Source organism: Oreochromis aureus, linkage group 18 (assembly GCF_013358895.1).
Source record: "Oreochromis aureus strain Israel breed Guangdong linkage group 18, ZZ_aureus, whole genome shotgun sequence".
Lineage (NCBI taxonomy): Eukaryota > Metazoa > Chordata > Actinopteri > Cichliformes > Cichlidae > Oreochromis > Oreochromis aureus.
Window position 1 is genome coordinate 26,868,295 of NC_052959.1, and position 17,774 is coordinate 26,886,068.

The 17,774-nt window shown below is 38.0% G+C and overlaps 1 protein-coding gene and 1 pseudogene across 1 annotated transcript in view; one reads left to right on the forward strand and one right to left on the reverse strand.

Moving 5' to 3' along the window:
• Window positions 1-615: 615 nt before the first annotated feature.
• On the forward strand, window positions 616-5,852 carry LOC120434476 (annotated as a pseudogene).
• A 4,046-nt stretch (window positions 5,853-9,898) lies between these two features.
• Window positions 9,899-17,774, reverse strand: part of atp1a2a (ATPase Na+/K+ transporting subunit alpha 2a) — a 50,551-nt gene continuing 42,675 nt past the window's right edge. The window contains exons 21-24 of the mRNA XM_031754938.2: window positions 17,560-17,690; window positions 17,195-17,296; window positions 16,890-16,981; window positions 9,899-10,282 (exon numbers count right to left, since the gene is read on the reverse strand). Coding sequence (XP_031610798.2) covers window positions 10,254-10,282; window positions 16,890-16,981; window positions 17,195-17,296; window positions 17,560-17,690 — 354 coding nt within the window. The 3' untranslated portion in view covers window positions 9,899-10,253. The remainder of the gene's footprint in view (window positions 10,283-16,889; window positions 16,982-17,194; window positions 17,297-17,559; window positions 17,691-17,774) is intronic.

The window sequence follows — 17,774 nt, forward strand, 5'->3', positions numbered from 1 at the left end:
AACGCAAAAACAAATTGAAAAGCGCAAAAACAAATTCACTAAACGCAAAACAAATTGAAAAGCGCAAAACAAATTGAAAAGCGCAAAAAACAAATTCACTAAACGCAAAAAACAAATTGAAAAGCGCAAAAACAAATTCACTAAAACAAATTCAAAAACAAATTGAAAAGCGCAAAAACAAATTCACTAAACGCAAAACAAATTGAAAAGCGCAAAACAAATTGAAAAGCGCAAAAACAAATTGAAAAGCGCAACAACAAATTCACTAAGCGCAACAACAAATTCACTAAACGCAAAAACAAATTGAAAAGCGCAACAACAAATTCACTAAGTGCAACAACAAATTCACTAAACGCAAAAAAACAAATTGAAAAGCGCAAAACAAATTGAAAAGCGCAAAAACAAATTCACTAAACGCAACAACAAATTGAAAAGCGCAAAACAAAAGAAGAATCACAAAAACAAATTGAGAAGCACAATTACATTAAGAAAACCGGAAAGGGTAGGTACCAGTCGGCAACAGGAGACATCACTGATTGGATGTCCGCGCTGTTCGTCTTTGGAACCGGAAGTTACTCTGCCTGTAGCGCATTTCGTTTGAAAACGGCAGAATGTTTTGTCCTAGCTATGGGAAAAAGCTGGTTGAGGAGTCACCAAACTTTTGCAGCGGCTGTGGCGAGAGGCTTTATCACGCATCTTGCATCGGAGACACTTCACTCCCATTGAGTAAGTTAATAAGCATAATAAAATGTTTGTTATTTATTGATTTATTAGCCTAGCGTTAGCTGTTTCCAGACCATAGCAGACCAGAGGGCTGTTCCACTAACCGAGCTCAGAAAATCGAGGCTCATTTGAAAATGCACGCAGCTGTCAAAATGACTGCTCAAGACCTTTCTAGTAGTGAAGGTCTGAGGGCAGTTCTAGTGTTAACAAACCTCGCAGCTAGGGTGCCACGGACCAGACTTGTCCACAAGCATATTGCATAATGAATGAGCAGAAAGACTGCAGGTTAGCCTGGTTCCTGGAACCGAATTTGGGGCAATCGAGCCTGGATTTTCAGAGTGAGCCTGGCTTTTGGGATTAGCTTGCTTCGTGGAACAGTCCTCTGAGCATTTCCACAACTGAAACGATAATAAATTAGTTCATTTATTATGTTTGGTTAACTTTAGGAACTAACACTATTATGTGTCTATACATTAAAACTTAGTGGTGTAGAATTGTATTGGTCAATAGTATCAGTTACATTGTCATTCCTTGGTAGAAATTTTCTAGTGAGATTATTCAGTGTTGTCCTTATTTGCGTGTTGTGTGGACAATGGAATGTCACATGAATGAATGTCTTTAATGTGTGACATTGTAGTACATTTTTCCTTTGTTTCCCTTTAGCATCACAGACTACCTCAAACTGCCCGACTCAACCTTCAGCACCTTCTTAGAATACAGAAAAAAAAAAATGAAGAGAGGCAAAAGTTTTCTGAAGGGAGGAAGGGCTTAAAGAAAAGGAAAAAGAAAGGTTCAGGTAGTTTGGCTAGCTCTGTCTGAAAACAAGTTGAGGTTAATTTTCTAATGACATTCTTTTGTTATTCCTTAGGGAGTTGTGTAAAAATGTTCAGTGTAGTAAAGCTATCCAGAATAAGAACAATTGTTTGTGAGTAATTGTACATTTAGGTTGTCAGGAAGATCCCTCTTTTGCAGTTAATAAATATTCAAGTTTGAATAGATCTGCTTAGTCATATTAGTATCTACTTGGCCCATTGTTCATGTCTTTTTCCTTACAGATAAATGTCGGCTTGATGACCATTAAAAGGGTGGTTTGAAGCCATACCGTGGAAAAACTATTTTCCTAACAACAGACCCTGACGCTACTGCCACAAGTCTGCTCAATCAAGCTGTTAAAAATGAAGGACTTTAACAAAGATCTAAAAGATGGACCTTTCCTTCTTCTGTATCCGGATGGCACTGAGGTCATTACTGTCCCTGGAACACAAAGACCATTTACACTTGAGGCTTATAAGGCTGAAGTTGGCAAGCCTTATCAAAGAATCACTGTTTTCATCTGCTTGAAGAGTGACTTTGAAGATGGTAAGCTGCTAATGTTTGTTTGGATTTTGACACACATTCCCTTAGTTTCAACAAATGCTAATTTTGAAATTGTGAAATGATAACATTACGCATAAAGCACCCAAGTCAATAGCATACCTACATTAAAATGGTGAATGGCCTGTATTTGATATAGCACCTTCTAGGGTTCTACAACCCCCCCAAGACACTTCACAACAAAACCAGTCATTCACCCACACACATTCACACACTGCTGGTGATTAGCTACAATGTGGACACAACTGTCCTGGGACTCACTGATTGAAGCAAGGCTGCTGTACACAGATGCCACCTATCCCTCCCACTACCACCACCTGGCATGGAGGGTGAAGTGTCTTGCCCAAGGACACAACAAATGTGACAGACTGAGCAGGGCTCAAACCTTCAACCTTTTGATTACAGGGCGGGCTTTTAACTCCTCTGCCACCATTGCTCCCTAAATTAGCTTGTATATGTTATGTTTCTTCCTGAAATATGAAATTCAGCCATTTTTGGATCTACTGAGTCATGAGTTTTAAATGCTAACTTTATGCCTTTCAGTATTAATCTATTATTGATGATCAAATAAAGTTTCATACATTAGTATGAATTTAGTTAGCTTAACTTAATTTGTTTTCATGTTTTGTAGTTGGAGAAAACTCAGACTTGTCTGACTCTGACCCAGAGATTGTTATTAAAAGGCCCTCTGAGTTTGATCTTGCTGATACACTGGTAAGTACAATTTAAAATTTTTTATAGAGTTTTCTTGTTGTTTAGCCACCACCATTTGCCTCAGTTCAGTAAAACAGTTAATAGTTATATGTGAAATACATTTTGTGTGTGTGTGTGCGTGCTCGCGTGCGTGTGTTTGTTTGTTTGTTTCAGCCATTGGAACTTCAACATGAAAGCAGTCCTTTACAGAAAGCGGCAGAATATGAGTAAGTGATATTTGAAGAACATGTAATCTTTTACTGTTTTTTGCCTACACTTTGTATTAATGAGATATACACTTTTGTCATTCATTCTGTATATGGTTTTTGGAACATGGACTACATAATACTTGTATTGCTTGTTTGTTAGTTAATCAAGATGCTTAAATATTTTCAAAGTGTCAATTAATATTTTCACAGTACACAACAAAAATGCTTTTCTTTGTTCTCTAAGGAAGGGTGCTGGGGATCTTGTGCTTGCTAATGAAGTACAACAGGTAAAAAACTATTTTATTAGTAAAACAGTGCAGCAGACAATCTCCACCGCCTTTACTTTGCAATTAGATAACGATTCACTGTTTGCTGAGCCCCAGAAGAACCTGTGTTAGTAATTTAAACATTTGAATCCAATTAACCGCCATCTTGTTCTGTACAAGACATCATGCAATCATGAGAGAAGTATATATACCTTTAAAAAAAAAAGTTTCCCTTTTTTTTAGACACACCAATTTGCAGGCACATGGAATTATTGCAAATTTGGCACTGGAACTTGACCACAAGAAGGTCAGCAGGTTCAATATATCAAGGTCAGCTGTATGGGATGGAGCTGTTAGAGGATTTCGACACAGCACATACTCTGACAACTACGACATGTTCATCAAGTTTAATGATGATGCTGGCAGCTTTGAAGAAGGTTTGGATACAGGTGGCCCGAGGCGTGAATTCCTCACACTTCTTATGGGCAGTCTCATGAAATCGCCCCATCTTTGATGGACCTCCAGAGAGCCGTTATCTTGTATATAATTCAAGAGGTGGATGTTTTCTCCGTAATTATTACAATGGAAATTTTAATAAAAATTGGCGTATTTTTTTCATTAGCATATTTAATAGCAATTAACCATGATAATTATGTGCCCTGTATAACAGCTGCCAGGCAAGATGAGTACTTTTAGCAGGAAAGATGATCGCTGTATCCATTGTGCATGGGGACCAGCACCACATTTCCTCTCCAAGAACCTGGTCAACCACATCACAGGGAATCAGAGTTTCAGCGCCACTGTAGAAGATGTGCAAGATGAGGAGATCACAAAATTTTACATCAGGTAGAAAATTACCTAGGCTCAGGGAATGGGTTTACTTAGAAGACACTTGGGGCCAGTTTAAAAGATTTAATCGATAAAAGTTATCTGGGTTGGATCATATCTTGAAAGTAGATTCTGTAATCTGAAAGGACGGATTTCCAACTCCCAACAACACAAGTGAAATAACAAATTGATTATTTTTTAATCCAATGTTTGAATGAATCGTAAAAGTAGTGAAAATTATATTTTTGTTTTTCTTACAGTAAACCTTTTTTTTTTTTTTTTTTTTTTTATAGGTTCTGAAAGCTGAATCAGAGGAGTCTTTGCATAATCTTATTTTGCAAAACAGCACAATCTTCCAAACTGCTGGATGCCTCAGAAACGTCAAGCCTTTTGAGAAACAAGCATTTGTGGAGGAGTACCTCAGATGGTACATCCTTGAAAGAAACCAAAGTGTCATTCAACGGTAAACTCATTACTCCTTTTAAATTCAGGATGGCCAGTTGCTCATCACAGCAGCCACTGACATTTTCAGACCTTCAGATGTATATGAAAAAACTGATTCAGTAGCATCGGTGATCTGATGAACAACTAGTTAATTCCTGAGCCACTGTCGCACGCTATTAACCTTTTGACACTAGAACTCTAATTTAGTATACATTTATTGTTCACAATGACCCATAATAATCATAGTGATGCAACATGATTAATTTTTCAGTTATTTATAAAAAGAGGTGATCCTTGTTTGACACACTTGTTTATTCCAGTGTGAAAGTACTATTTTTTTTTTAAATGCTAAAATCCCAATGAGCTCTTCTTTTTTGCTGTCACAGTTAATTTCTGAGCGCTATGAATTGTTTTTGTGTATGAGTGATTCTATGCATTTGAAATCTGTCCAAATTTATAATGAAAGATCTAGTAGGTAAAGACATTTAAACACAATTTAGAAGACTGCAATAGTTATATCTATAAACCAATTATTAGTTATTTGTCTATCCTTTGCAGATTTAAAGATGGACTGGAAAGTCTGAATTTTTAAGTGCACTGCAACAAAATTCCAGTGTGCTGGCCCCACTCCTATGCTTCTCTGCCAAGGCCCTGACTGCTTCAGAACTGGAGAGCATGTTCAGACCAGATCTCAGCCCAGCAGGAATCAACAAGCGGCATAAGGAGGTCCTAACACTTGGCTTTTGGGCAGATTATCTCCTTGATTGTGAAGGTTTGAATGACCATTTTTATTTGTTTATAGTTTTATGAAAGGAGAGGTGAGGAAATAAATTTTCTGTAATGTACTACAGTGTTTACTTTCTTCTTTCAGAGAAGGCAACAGCAGTGTGTCTGGAAGATTTGATGATGTTTGCCACAGGGCTGACGGCAGTTCCACCGGCAGGAATGACACCACCACCATGCATCCAGTTTTTAAGTGTTTCGCCTTTTCCAGTTGCAAACACCTGTGCAAATACTCTGAAGCTACCCATCTGTGACTCATACAGCATCTTTAAGGCCAACATGGACTTTGGAATTCAAAATGCTCCAGGATTTGGATGTTCTTAAATCAGCAAGGTCATCAAGTTACAGTTACTGAGTTACCCTGTTAGGTTCAGCTGCCGTTGGCATACTACTTAACACATTTATGTGACAAGCAACTTCCATATTGTTAAACATTTAGTTGTTTTTTCTGAATATTGTGTATGTTGGAAAAGTGACAGAAATGCTGGACACTATTTGTAAATGGTTTTATTAAAGAAAATTTTAAATGTTTCCTTGTGGTTAAATGTTAATATTTAAATCCATGCCAGTTGCTGTATATTATGAACAATATTATATTCAATTTAGCAAGAGGGAAAGGAAACACTACTAACATTAAAAATGAAGGAAAAACAGAAGGGCTGGAGCACTCGAGTCCAAAGGTTTTATTAGGTGCAAAAAGGAAAGAAACTAACGCTTTCGACACACGTGTGTGTCTTCGTCAGAGTAACTCTGACAAATGTCATTACAAACTGAAGTTCAGTTGGTATCTAAAACCCAGCTATGTCCTTCAGGGCCAAATACAGTTCTGTGGCCGATTCCCAGTCTTGTGGCTGCTGCAGTGTGTTTTGTTGTACAGCCTGTTGTAAATATTCCTCAATGTTTGGATCACCACACAATCCAACCAGTAGCCCCTCCTCGAAACACATCCAGTTCCCTCTCCTCAACAGCAAATCCACAGTCTCTTGAACCATATCTGCAAAATGAAAATAGAACAGTGAAGGATTTTTGCTGACAATATGGAACTATATAAATCAACGCATGCGGTGACATGTTATAAACTGCTCTATCATACTTATGTGTAAAATTATGAATATATATTAACCAACTTAAGCAATAACAACACCTTGCATTTAGTTTGATGCAAAGGTTAATTTTGTTAAGAACTCAAATACCTGTGAGGCAAGAGATAGAGTTTGTTTGGAATCCCCCTGGACACGATGCAAGTCTGCTTGGCCGGATCCTGTGTTTGTTCCAGAGGTCTTTGCATTCATCCAGGTCTTTCTGCAGAACCCCTGTGAAGCAGAATCTCAGCAAGCATTGGCGTTAGTGGCTTCCATTGAAGTTTCCAGAGTCTCTTAGGTCTCCAAAAAGTCCATCCAAAACTGAGACCTGGGTATATAATTAATATTTAAGAATCAATTTAGCTTTGTTCTTGGTCATTTTATAGGGTTTGTTACATTTGGTCCCATTTAAAACATGCCACAAATGGATGTCAAACAAAGTAATGCATATTAGTTTTCCATAAATATTGTAGCGACCCTGCAGTAATGTTCTTGTTAAAATGCTGTATTCTTTTCACTCTGTTCTGTGTGTTGATTGTGAGGAGTGGAGAGTTTGGTCTGAGTTTTTCATTTTGTATTGGCATCGTTAAATCTAGGCAAGCATGCTCATTTCGGCACAACAGCTGACAGTGACCATTTTGAGTTCCTGCAATAAAGTAACGGCTGTTAACGTCTATCTCATCCAACTTTTCAACACGTCCAGCAGGACGCTACTCTATTTTCTTAAATGCATGTAAAAAACAACAATCTGATCAGCTTTCACTGTAGCTTACACCTACCAGACACAAATGTACCCACCTTCCTCTTCTGAAATAAGACCACCATGACTCGATGCGCTGATTCCCAGTAGATGATCCGTAACTGTGGCTTGACGATCCAGCATAATAGTCCGTGTGCGCGACGGACGGAGGGTACACTGTATTGCTGCCACAGTCCCATTCTCAGTCCCGAAGTCTGATCGTACTCTCATTGGTATCACACCGAGACTCTTTACACAGTTTATATAATTGTGCGCTATAACAGCCGGGTTGTTGTTTGTTGCTCCACACACAAGCCACATCAGTCTTCTTGAAAAGCCATCTATACATCCTGACAGGGTTTCAGTTTATCATAGCCATCTACATGCCATATGTAATTGGGCCCCATGGAGTGATACGTGCGTCTTGTGAACCTCCTTCGAGTTCTCAAAGCGATTCCTTGAGGATTTAGTTGTCTCAACAGCCTCATAACTACATCACGCTTGACACGCAGCTTGTGTTTTTGTTTGAGAACTTGCCACATGGTCCGATATCCAAACAATTGTCCTGGTCCTCGAAGCTCGGACAAAATGGCACGCCTCACCTCAGGAAGTGGAGAATAGTTGCCTCGTCTGTACAGTCCAGATTCTTTTAAATGTGTTTTCAGTGTACGCATACTAATTGAAATGTCATGATTACACTTGAGCATATCCAGTATCACCTCGTATGTATGTCCTGAATCAAAAATATTCTCGAATAGTGACAGCTATGTTTGGGTCACCGCTAATGTTCATGTTTGAAAATAATGCGCTACAGGCAGAGTAACTTCCGGTTCCAAAGATGAACAGCGCGGACATCCAATCAGTGATGTCTCCTGTTGCCGACTGGTACCTACCCTTTCCGGTTTTCTTAATGTAATTGTGCTTCTCAATTTGTTTTTGTGATTCTTCTTTTGTTTTTGCGCTTTTCAATTTGTTGTTGCGTTTAGTGAATTTGTTTTTGCGCTTTTCAATTTGTTTTGCGCTTTTCAATTTGTTTTTGCGTTTAGTGAATTTGTTGTTGCGCTTAGTGAATTTGTTGTTGCGCTTTTCAATTTGTTTTTGCGCTTTTCAATTTGTTTTGCGCTTTTCAATTTGTTTTTGCGTTTAGTGAATTTGTTGTTGCGCTTAGTGAATTTGTTGTTGCGCTTTTCAATTTGTTTTTGCGCTTTTCAATTTGTTTTTGCGCTTTTCAATTTGTTTTGCGCTTTTCAATTTGTTTTGCGTTTAGTGAATTTGTTGTTGCGCTTTTCAATTTGTTTTTGCGCTTTTCAATTTGTTTTTGCGCTTTTCAATTTGTTGTTGCGCTTTTCAATTTGTTTTGCGTTTTTCAATTTGTTTTTGCGTTTAGTGAATTTGTTTTTGCGCTTTTCAATTTGTTTTTGCGCTTTTCAATTTGTTGTGCGTTTTGTGATTTGTTTTTGTGGTTTGCACTTCAGGGCCACCGTACCCCTGTGATGTACACAACCTGTCACCTGTCACAACCTGTGCCCTACCTCTCAATCTCACCCGATGTAAGTTAGTATAGGCACAGTCTCCAAAAGTTGATTCTGTTCATCTGGACGTAACGTTTTGTGGGAGAAACGTTTCGTCATTCATCCAAGTGACTTCTTCAGTCTATAGGCACAGTCCACTTGACAAAATGGACTGATGCAAGTATTTGTACAGCTGTGTGGCTTTTAGTTTAAAAATAATTGTAACCACCCAGATGCCCTTCCTGACACAATCCCAAAGGGATTTATGTTTTCTCCTGAGGTTGAACTTGGGAGCTTTTGCTTTTTAGGCAAATGCATAACCCACTACACTAAGGAGCTACTCTTTTATAACAGTTCCTTGTCAGGATTTGGTTTCTTTTCTTTCTGTAACACGACAGCAACATGCAAACACTGAGTCTTTGTTTTCAGAAAAATTCCGACATATTTTTTTTATTCCTTTCAATCCTTTGCTTTCGTGGGTGTGAGTATTCTTATCCACTGGGGGAACGACTTTCCTAAATCAAATCTGCACAGGATGCCGAAAAAAATATCAGATGCATTTCCTTTTTCATGTCCGGTGATGATTGCAGTTTAAGTCTGATTTTAGAGGAGGGACACAACTACTTAGATAGTGTGTGAATTCTGTCTGAATCATTTTTATTTTTTTCAATGCCTATTTTGTCTGGGTGCACCGCCCGACTTAGAGAGCCCAAGAGAAGTCACAAAGATAAAGGAATATTTTTTCAAGAAGATCATTATTGGAATATCCTCCCATTCATCAATTACAAGAACAAACTAGCCCACCAGTCATGTCTTCTGTCAAGTAAAATGGATGCATTGAACAAGTATTGTAAAATGGGAGCTCCATGCACTCCACACTCATAAATACAAATAATAATAATAATAAAGTTAGTGATGCCCAAAAGCTCTTCTAGATATTTCCAATTATCTCCTCTCACACAAGAATCAGCCAGTACATTAAAAACATCGGTGTAATATTGTACAGATTGTGTATTCCAACAGACAAAAGAGAGAACCTGGCAGCAAATACTTTGGGTCTTGTTGGCTTGTTCCTTCATAACCTGCAGATGCTCAGTTTGATTGGATCCAGCATGTTTGGAGATGACTGTCCTTGGGGTCTGCAGCAATGTTCAGAGGGGTGGCACATCAAAATCAGGTTGCTTATATGACTTTGCAATAGGGAACAATACATATAGGTGAGTAATGTTTAAATGATGGGCAGACATACTTTGGAATACATTTTATTTGTCAAATTTAACACAAACAACATCTGATACTCCCTTCCAGCCAAACAGGCCACAGTACACTTTGGTAGCAGCTTGTGTAAGGCACAAAGGTTTACATTACTATCACTATGCTGGAAATGTTTTCTGATAAAGAGAAAAAAAGAGAAAAACTCAAAAGCCTATTTTCAGCAGTATTTCTCTGATAATCAGATTTGTGAACTGATCCATGCAATATTACAACTGACAGACACGCACGCACAGTTTTACACTCATGAGCGCAAACAAACACATCTATGCATACACACGCACACACACACACGCAGACACACACCTCAAACTGACATTTTCTGAATGTTAATAATATGTCTCCAGCTCCACCCAGCCTGGAAGAGATGAAGAGAGAGAGGCAGAAAGACAAAGAGAGAAAGTGTCAGGGAACAAAATGACAGGCGAGCATTTTTCATAATATCCTTTTGTATCGCTCTATTTGTATTCATCTCATTGCCTTTGTCTCCGTACATTTCCAAATGAATCCCCTTATAACTCTAAGACTTTGATCAGCCGCCCGTGACACACAGATTAACAGAAATGATGAACTGTCACGATAAATTGTATTTGTCTCCCCGTGTCTTGCCCCTCATCCGCTGTAAGGCTGTGGCAGTGAACAGATTTTGAGCCATTGTAAGGTGCCCATATCATCTGCATAATCTTCAGTACATATCTCAAGAGTCTTCATCAGCCTGCTTTAATTTCCTTTCTAATAATTTTCAGCTGGCTCTGGTGGTGTGGGACAGGTTTAAGTTTCCTGGTTTCCTGGTTTAAGTTTTACATATGAACATGAATAGGCTGAGATCAGGTCTGCACGCTATATACTGCAATTGCAACAACAGGTTGTGAACCCTTTAGAATTTTCCACATTTTTGTATAAACATGAATGATTTTGTATAAACATGTCCTAAAATATCCAAGGAAGAAAAACAGAACAGCATTAATTATATTACACAATAATATGACTTGGTCCTTTACATTTTGAGGAAAAAATAGTCAGTATTAAAGATCTGTGAATGGCATCTGAACCTCTGTTTTCAGCATCCCATGTGACACTTTTGTGAAGCAATAAATGCAAGTATAAATATGCAGTAAAAGGTGATCAGTTCTGCACACTGGCTTCGAGGAATTTAGTCCATTTCAGTATTGCAAACACAAAACTTTGGGTTTTCTCACACAAACTGCTTGCTTTGGGCTGTTCCACAATTTCTACAACATAAAGGTTAGGACTTTGCCTCGACTACTGCAAAACATTAACTGAATTCTTCCACTAACATTCCTCAGCAGAAATATTTTTGTGTTATTAGTTGTTTTCTGGCTTTATGCACTTTTCTTATTCTTATTCTTGACTTTACTGTGAATATATTCAAATTAAGGCTGGGTGACATGGAAATTTTTTTTTTATATCGGTCACTGAGATATATTGTGACATATATCGATAGATCACAATATATGTAGTTTTTAAAATAAATAACATAGGTTCATAATTCTTTCTGAGGAAAAAACGGTAAATGATGGATACAAAAAATATTATTTATATTATTTTTTGGTTTTATCTTCTGCGGGAATCAGCTCTTGTTTCACCACAGAGTGATGTGATGTAATGTAAGGATATTGTTTCCATTCTTGTGTGGATTTCTGGCACAATGTCTTTCATTTTGTGAATATTAAAACATTTCATGAAGGAAAAATTAATGAACATTAAAACATTATTTTAACAAATACTTTCTCATACTCTTTTTAAATTTTTTTTTAGTTAACTCTACTCTGCACACCTAATGCTCACCTAAACCTGGATCATTAGGGTCATGTCACCCATGACACCAGCGGTGATCATGCATGATATGACAGAGTGCTGAGCGAGTCAGAAAGGATTTTACTCAGATCTGTGGAAGTGGAGTCATACTTAGTGCTGTCAGGAAAGGAGGTGGAGGAAGGCCAAACATGAGAGCTGGAAGGTGAAAGCTCAGAGGAGGACATACCAGCGTTTGAGGAGCCTGAGCAGGGTCAAAATGATGACACCCAAAGTTCATTATGGATGAGGAGTATTGCGTAAGCTAGGGCTCTGAAGTCTTGGGATTTGGTTTCTCGACTGCCATATAGGACACCGGCCTGTGAAGCGAATCATCTTTTCATGATTTCATCAGATTGAAGCAGAAGGTTGCATTTTTTTAAGGAGATGTCACCTTCGAGAGAGCTTTAGCCTTTTCCCCGTGATCGGACGTTAAGATCATTTGTTACTCTGATCGACTGGCCAATCTTGAAGAATCTGTCTCGACTTATTGAATTGTCTATAACTAGGAAGCAGTAAAGTTGGATCCTAGGTTATCTAAATTATGTCATGAACACAGATATGCTGAAGAATGTTTTCAGCTCCAGAATACGTTACGTTTTAATGCTACCTTCAGCATTAAAACTTAAAACCACTTCCTTCTGGTTTGTGTCGTCTGACATCTTTTAGTCTAAGACCTGGTTTGCTCTTTACTGTTTGATGTAATCAGAGGTCCAACTGTCTTGGCAGTAGTTTCAGTATAGTTGAAATTAAAGTGAAAAAGGCAGGAAATGTAGAGTTAGCATATATATTATATATGCTTATATTATATATACTTTGAGGATATATATTATTAATTAATAATAATTAATATAAATCAACAGGGTAAAAGTGTGTGTGTGTGTGTGTGTGTGTGTGTGTGTGTGTGTGTGTGTGTGTGTGTGTGTGTGTGTGTGTGACACACACACACAGCTTCTCAGCTGAAAAGGCTTCTAGAAATGTGTAATGCCTGAAAACATGATACAATTTAATACTTCTTTTAATACTTCTTATTATGGAGGGTGAGTACCATCACATTGTTGCTGCTCAGGCTCCTCAAATGCTGATATGTCTTCCTCTGACCTTTCACCCTCCTGCTCTAATGTCTGGCCTTCTTCCACCTCATACCCCTGACAGCAATAAGACTGACTCTCCCTGCCACAATTTTGAGAAAAATCCTTTCTGCTTCACTCTGCCCTTTGCTTCCTGAAGTATGGACAAAGGTTAAAAATGCAATGTGATAAGTCCTTTTGTCCACTGACTAAAATTTGTTTCGGGTGCCATAAAATTACTTTACATTTCTGAAATCATATTAACTCTTTGACTCTCAAAGAAGATCTCAGGAAGCAGTTTGATTTTTAGTAATGGAAATATAATATCTGTAAAATTATTATCACCTAATTTTATGGTCATAAAATTGGAAGCTGCAGTTCTCATCATTTTGGAAAGTAAATCCATGTGCTGTCTTAGCTCAACACCCACAAATGTGGGATGTCCTCATTCGTCAGGATGTCCTCTTTACAGTACAGTAGGACTCATATAGATTGCATAAATGATAGCTGGCATCAAAATCTCATGTCCTCCACGAAGGACAAAATCATATCTCAAGAGCCCACACGGTATCGTTTCTTTTATATAGATTTAAACAGTTTTAAAGTTTTAAATAGACTTTCCAACTTTCAAATGTAAACAAAGGAGAAAATAAATAAAACCAATTAGTGCTGTGAAGTTGTGGGATTTGGTTTCTTAACTGTCATACAGGACACCGGCCTGTGAAAGGGATCACTCCATTTTGATCAACTTATGCTTCACGACAATATATCAATTAATAATTAATTAATTCTTAAGAAAGCACAAGAAGTGCAGTTCTGACTCAGTGAAGTGGGCAGTGAGGCTCTTATATGGATCAGATATGTGACTTGACCACAAATCTGATGTGGTAGCAAAGTGTGACTCAGATGTTCTCCTGTCTCTTTACACTCCACACGCAGCTGGAAAAGTGTCGTCAAGGAGAAATGGCCAGGGAGTCGGTAATGAGGGTCAGTTACTTGAATCATTCACTTAAACCTGACATTTTTGGCTCTGTTTACATTACATCACATCTTTTACAATAAAGTAAACTGTTGCAGTTGCATCAGTGTCTCTTTGTTTTTTGTCACGGGGCATGGTACAAGAGAAAGTGTCTGGGACTGTAAAGTCTTGCATTGTGCAGGTAAACATTCAGCTGTGGATTTTGCAAACATCCTTCTTTGCATCTGTGCAACTTTAAATAGACAGAAATCTTTCCACACTACTGAACATTTCAACGGCGTTCTCGTCTTTTGAGCCTCGGGCTGTGTTCGATGCGCTGTCATGTTTAGCAATGCTTCGTTAAAATTTTATGTTGTCATTTTGTCTTTTATCCTGCTCACACTCCTAATGTACTGATGTGCATGGCTACAGTAGCCCAAACATTAGCACATGTGCTGCTGTCAGTGGCTCCTCTTACACTGTGCATGTCTTAACCTGATTTTGCTTTAACTCTATTCCAACCAGGTGACTGATAACACATGGCTCTCTTCTTGTTGTCACTGGCCTGTCAATCGGTTGTCTATCAAAACATAGCTAGAATGATTAGTGTTGCCTTTACATTGACCATGTCCAATGCTTCTTTTGACAAAAAGGTAATTTGGAATAACTGTCTTTATCCTTTTATCATCCAGCCCGAGTTCAAATATCATTCAGGCTTGTCTGTGTCTCCTTGAAGCCCTGCAATACAAGCCATTGTTCAGTATTTTGATAGTGGACGAACATGAATATTAGACAGTGTGAGAGAGGTCCTTAGATGATCAGAAGTTTCCTCTGGTTCATTTGTTACCTGCCAGACTGTTGAACATCAGTCTTGAACAGTATGTATGACTGTGGATTTGTGAAGTGCACACTCTTTAAATATGGTGATGAGCATTGACAAAGAGTCTGTGAAAGTTCTCAGAAGTATAACTTTGAAAAACATGTGCTCCAAAGACAAGACTTTAACAGATCCCTGTTCTTTAGGCTCATTAAAACATCACACCCTCACACCTGATTTTTAACATCTAATTAACTGCTAAGTCTAGAGGTTCACATGCTTATAGATATGTAATACTGTATAATTTCTCTAAATAAATAAATAGCCAAGTCTAATATTCTTGTCCCGTTTGTTTAACCGTGTGCGCTCTTCTTCAGAGACATTTCGATGATTCTGTAAGCCATATATTGTTGGAGATATATAAAATAAAGGGTCACAGATGTTTTCATACAGCAGCATTTAGCACAGTTTTGGTTTTGATGTTTGTGAATAATTAGGCATGTATTTATAAAATGTATTACTACATCCACTTAGAAATTAGTGTGTGATTGATTGGTTATTAATTATCATTGAATTCTGTTTACCACTAGCATACCTAATATAATGCCCATTTGTTCATGTCAGCACAGCAGAAATGGTTGCACCAGTTAAATAAACTACAAAGAAATCCTAAATGAAAATATACTAATATTCCTTTTCTAAGAAATTAAAACCATGTGCGAATTCTGGAGTTTCCATATAACAGTGCCTACTACATCCTTAACAAACCACAACAGTCTGGCTCTTGCTCAGCTGTGAACCACAGTCGCTCAGTTCTCTTTCTATTATGTTAGCTTTGTTAGTGCAGGCATTATTTAAACATATTTAATTATTTAGCAGTTTATTTAATGTAATAGCACTTATTTATTTGAATAAGAACACTGATGAGTTTCAGAAGAAAACACTTCTTTTTATGGCTTTTTTCTCCAAACAATAATCAAACCAACAAAGGCTGATGCTCCAAACACTCAACTAGTCAATTTTTTTGCTTCTTTTAATCAGCAGAACAATTTTATTTTCAAGTGTGCTAAGGTAATTAGAAAAGTCTTTTTTTCTATGATGAATGATCAATTAACTTTTTAACCTGAGAAACCTTAGATATCACAATGGAGCACAGAAGTAATCATTGATGAAAATGGGTTTTTCAATGGGCTGTTTCATTTCTAAAATGGATATTTCAAAACAGAGACATTAAGTGAACCCAAAATTCTAAGCAGTAATGCATGATCTTAATCCTTCCTGGATCAGCTTTGACTGAAAACTTGGCCCGAGTATCAGATCACATTAGATTTCAATGACAGAGCAAACTGCCAGAGAGTGCTGCATTTACTTGCTATTTTGTGAGAAATCAAACCTGGAAGACAATAATCAGTGAAGTGTTGCAGAGGCTGCATTTTTGAAAGCTGGAGAATTGTTCAGCATTGACTGGTTTGCATTCTGCTGGGTGGCTGATAGATTTCAGCTGCTTTACTAAATGCTGGGAATGAAGGGCCGTTTGTGGAAAAAGCACAGCGTCTGAATGATGTTTGACAATACGTGTAAAAATAACAATAATATTAAAATCCGTCTGGAAAACTTGGTGAACTACAAAATTTACATAAAGTCATATAAAATGTGAGAGCCCAAAAAGACAGCTGCTTCCAGTGTTGAAAGATATTGCTCTCAAACCCATGAATCACAGGAGCAACCAGATGAACCAGAAGAACCTCAGTGATGGACTGTGAAGCCTGCATTTGCAAGTGTTAGAAGTTGTCAGAAATAAACTATGCTTTTAATATTACACCAAAATTAAAGCTTACTTCCTCTGCTGTAAATACACTACACTCAACACTGTTGGCTACCTGTACTTTCATTTTTAATCTCAGTCCACACCACTTCAAGGTGCTTTTATATATATAAAAACTTTGTGCTTGTTTGGAATGACATTGAACTCAATCTTCTTCTACGTGTCACCATCTGTCAAATGCTTGCTGGGATGCTTTAGGTGAGATCAACAGAGCAGAGCTGTGGCAACACTGTCAATCAATGTGTCCTTAAAGGACTGGACAGTCTTCTCTTTTATGGTGTTTATTTTTACAAGGACGGAAGGCTCAGCGAGTTACACAAGGTAGAAGGAAAGCTTTTAAAAGTTTGGCACATGTGGTGGTTGAGATAGGGGTATCAACAACTATACCGCACCATCACTTGATTATTATTCTAGCTTATTAAGAAGATAAATAAGCTTAAAAAATCTTTTAATCATGGTTCTCTCTTAATAACTGCTTACCTCCTGGTTGCCTCCGCAGAATAAATTTACGGACCTCATCGTAAATGAAGATGAGAAGACTGTATGGTATGCCACAGAACCACCAAAGGATCCTGAGGGGGAAAAAGGAAGATGTGGTGACTCACAGGCAGAGTGCAAATTGTTAAATTCATTGCAGCCATTTTTGAATATTAAGGATAACAACATGGTGTTTAAGAAGATCACAGACTACATTTAAAGTCCAGAGTGACAGGCTAATGGCAGCCTATTAGGTCTTTAAGAGGTTATTTTTCAGTTCAGTGGAGATATGCATATGCAGAGCATACTTCAGGGGGTACATGCGCAAGGCAACGTCCATTCCAGGGCAGTAGGAGAGGAAGGCAGCCAGAGCTGTTTCAACAAACAGGCCAAAGATCAAAATCCTGTTCCTGTTAGGCAGAAAAAAGGTGCACATCAGAGAAAAGAAAAGGTTTATACAGGTTTATAAAGTACAGAACATTAAAATAGCAGAGACGATATGATCCCAGTATTAGCAGCCTCAAATAAAAGAGCCAAAATCATTTTTCATTTTGAAGAATAAAAGTACCTTTCTGACTACCCTCATTTATGCATCTACATGCTTCAGTTCCTCCTTCCATCAGCACTCTTTTCCTTTCTTCCACCTCCCTTACTTCACACCCCACTCACTTACTTCATCCCCTGCTGAAAGAGGGAGTTCCTCCTTGTCTTGCAGATGATGAGATCAGCCCACTGGACAACCACAATGCTGGTGAAGAAGGCTGTGTGGCAGGTAAATTCCACAATCTTCCTCTGTTCATAGGTCTGCCAGGATGAAACACACATTGTATTACTCATGCGTGAGAGTGTAAACATTCATTTATTCATTCAGGTCATGTCGGCGAGTGT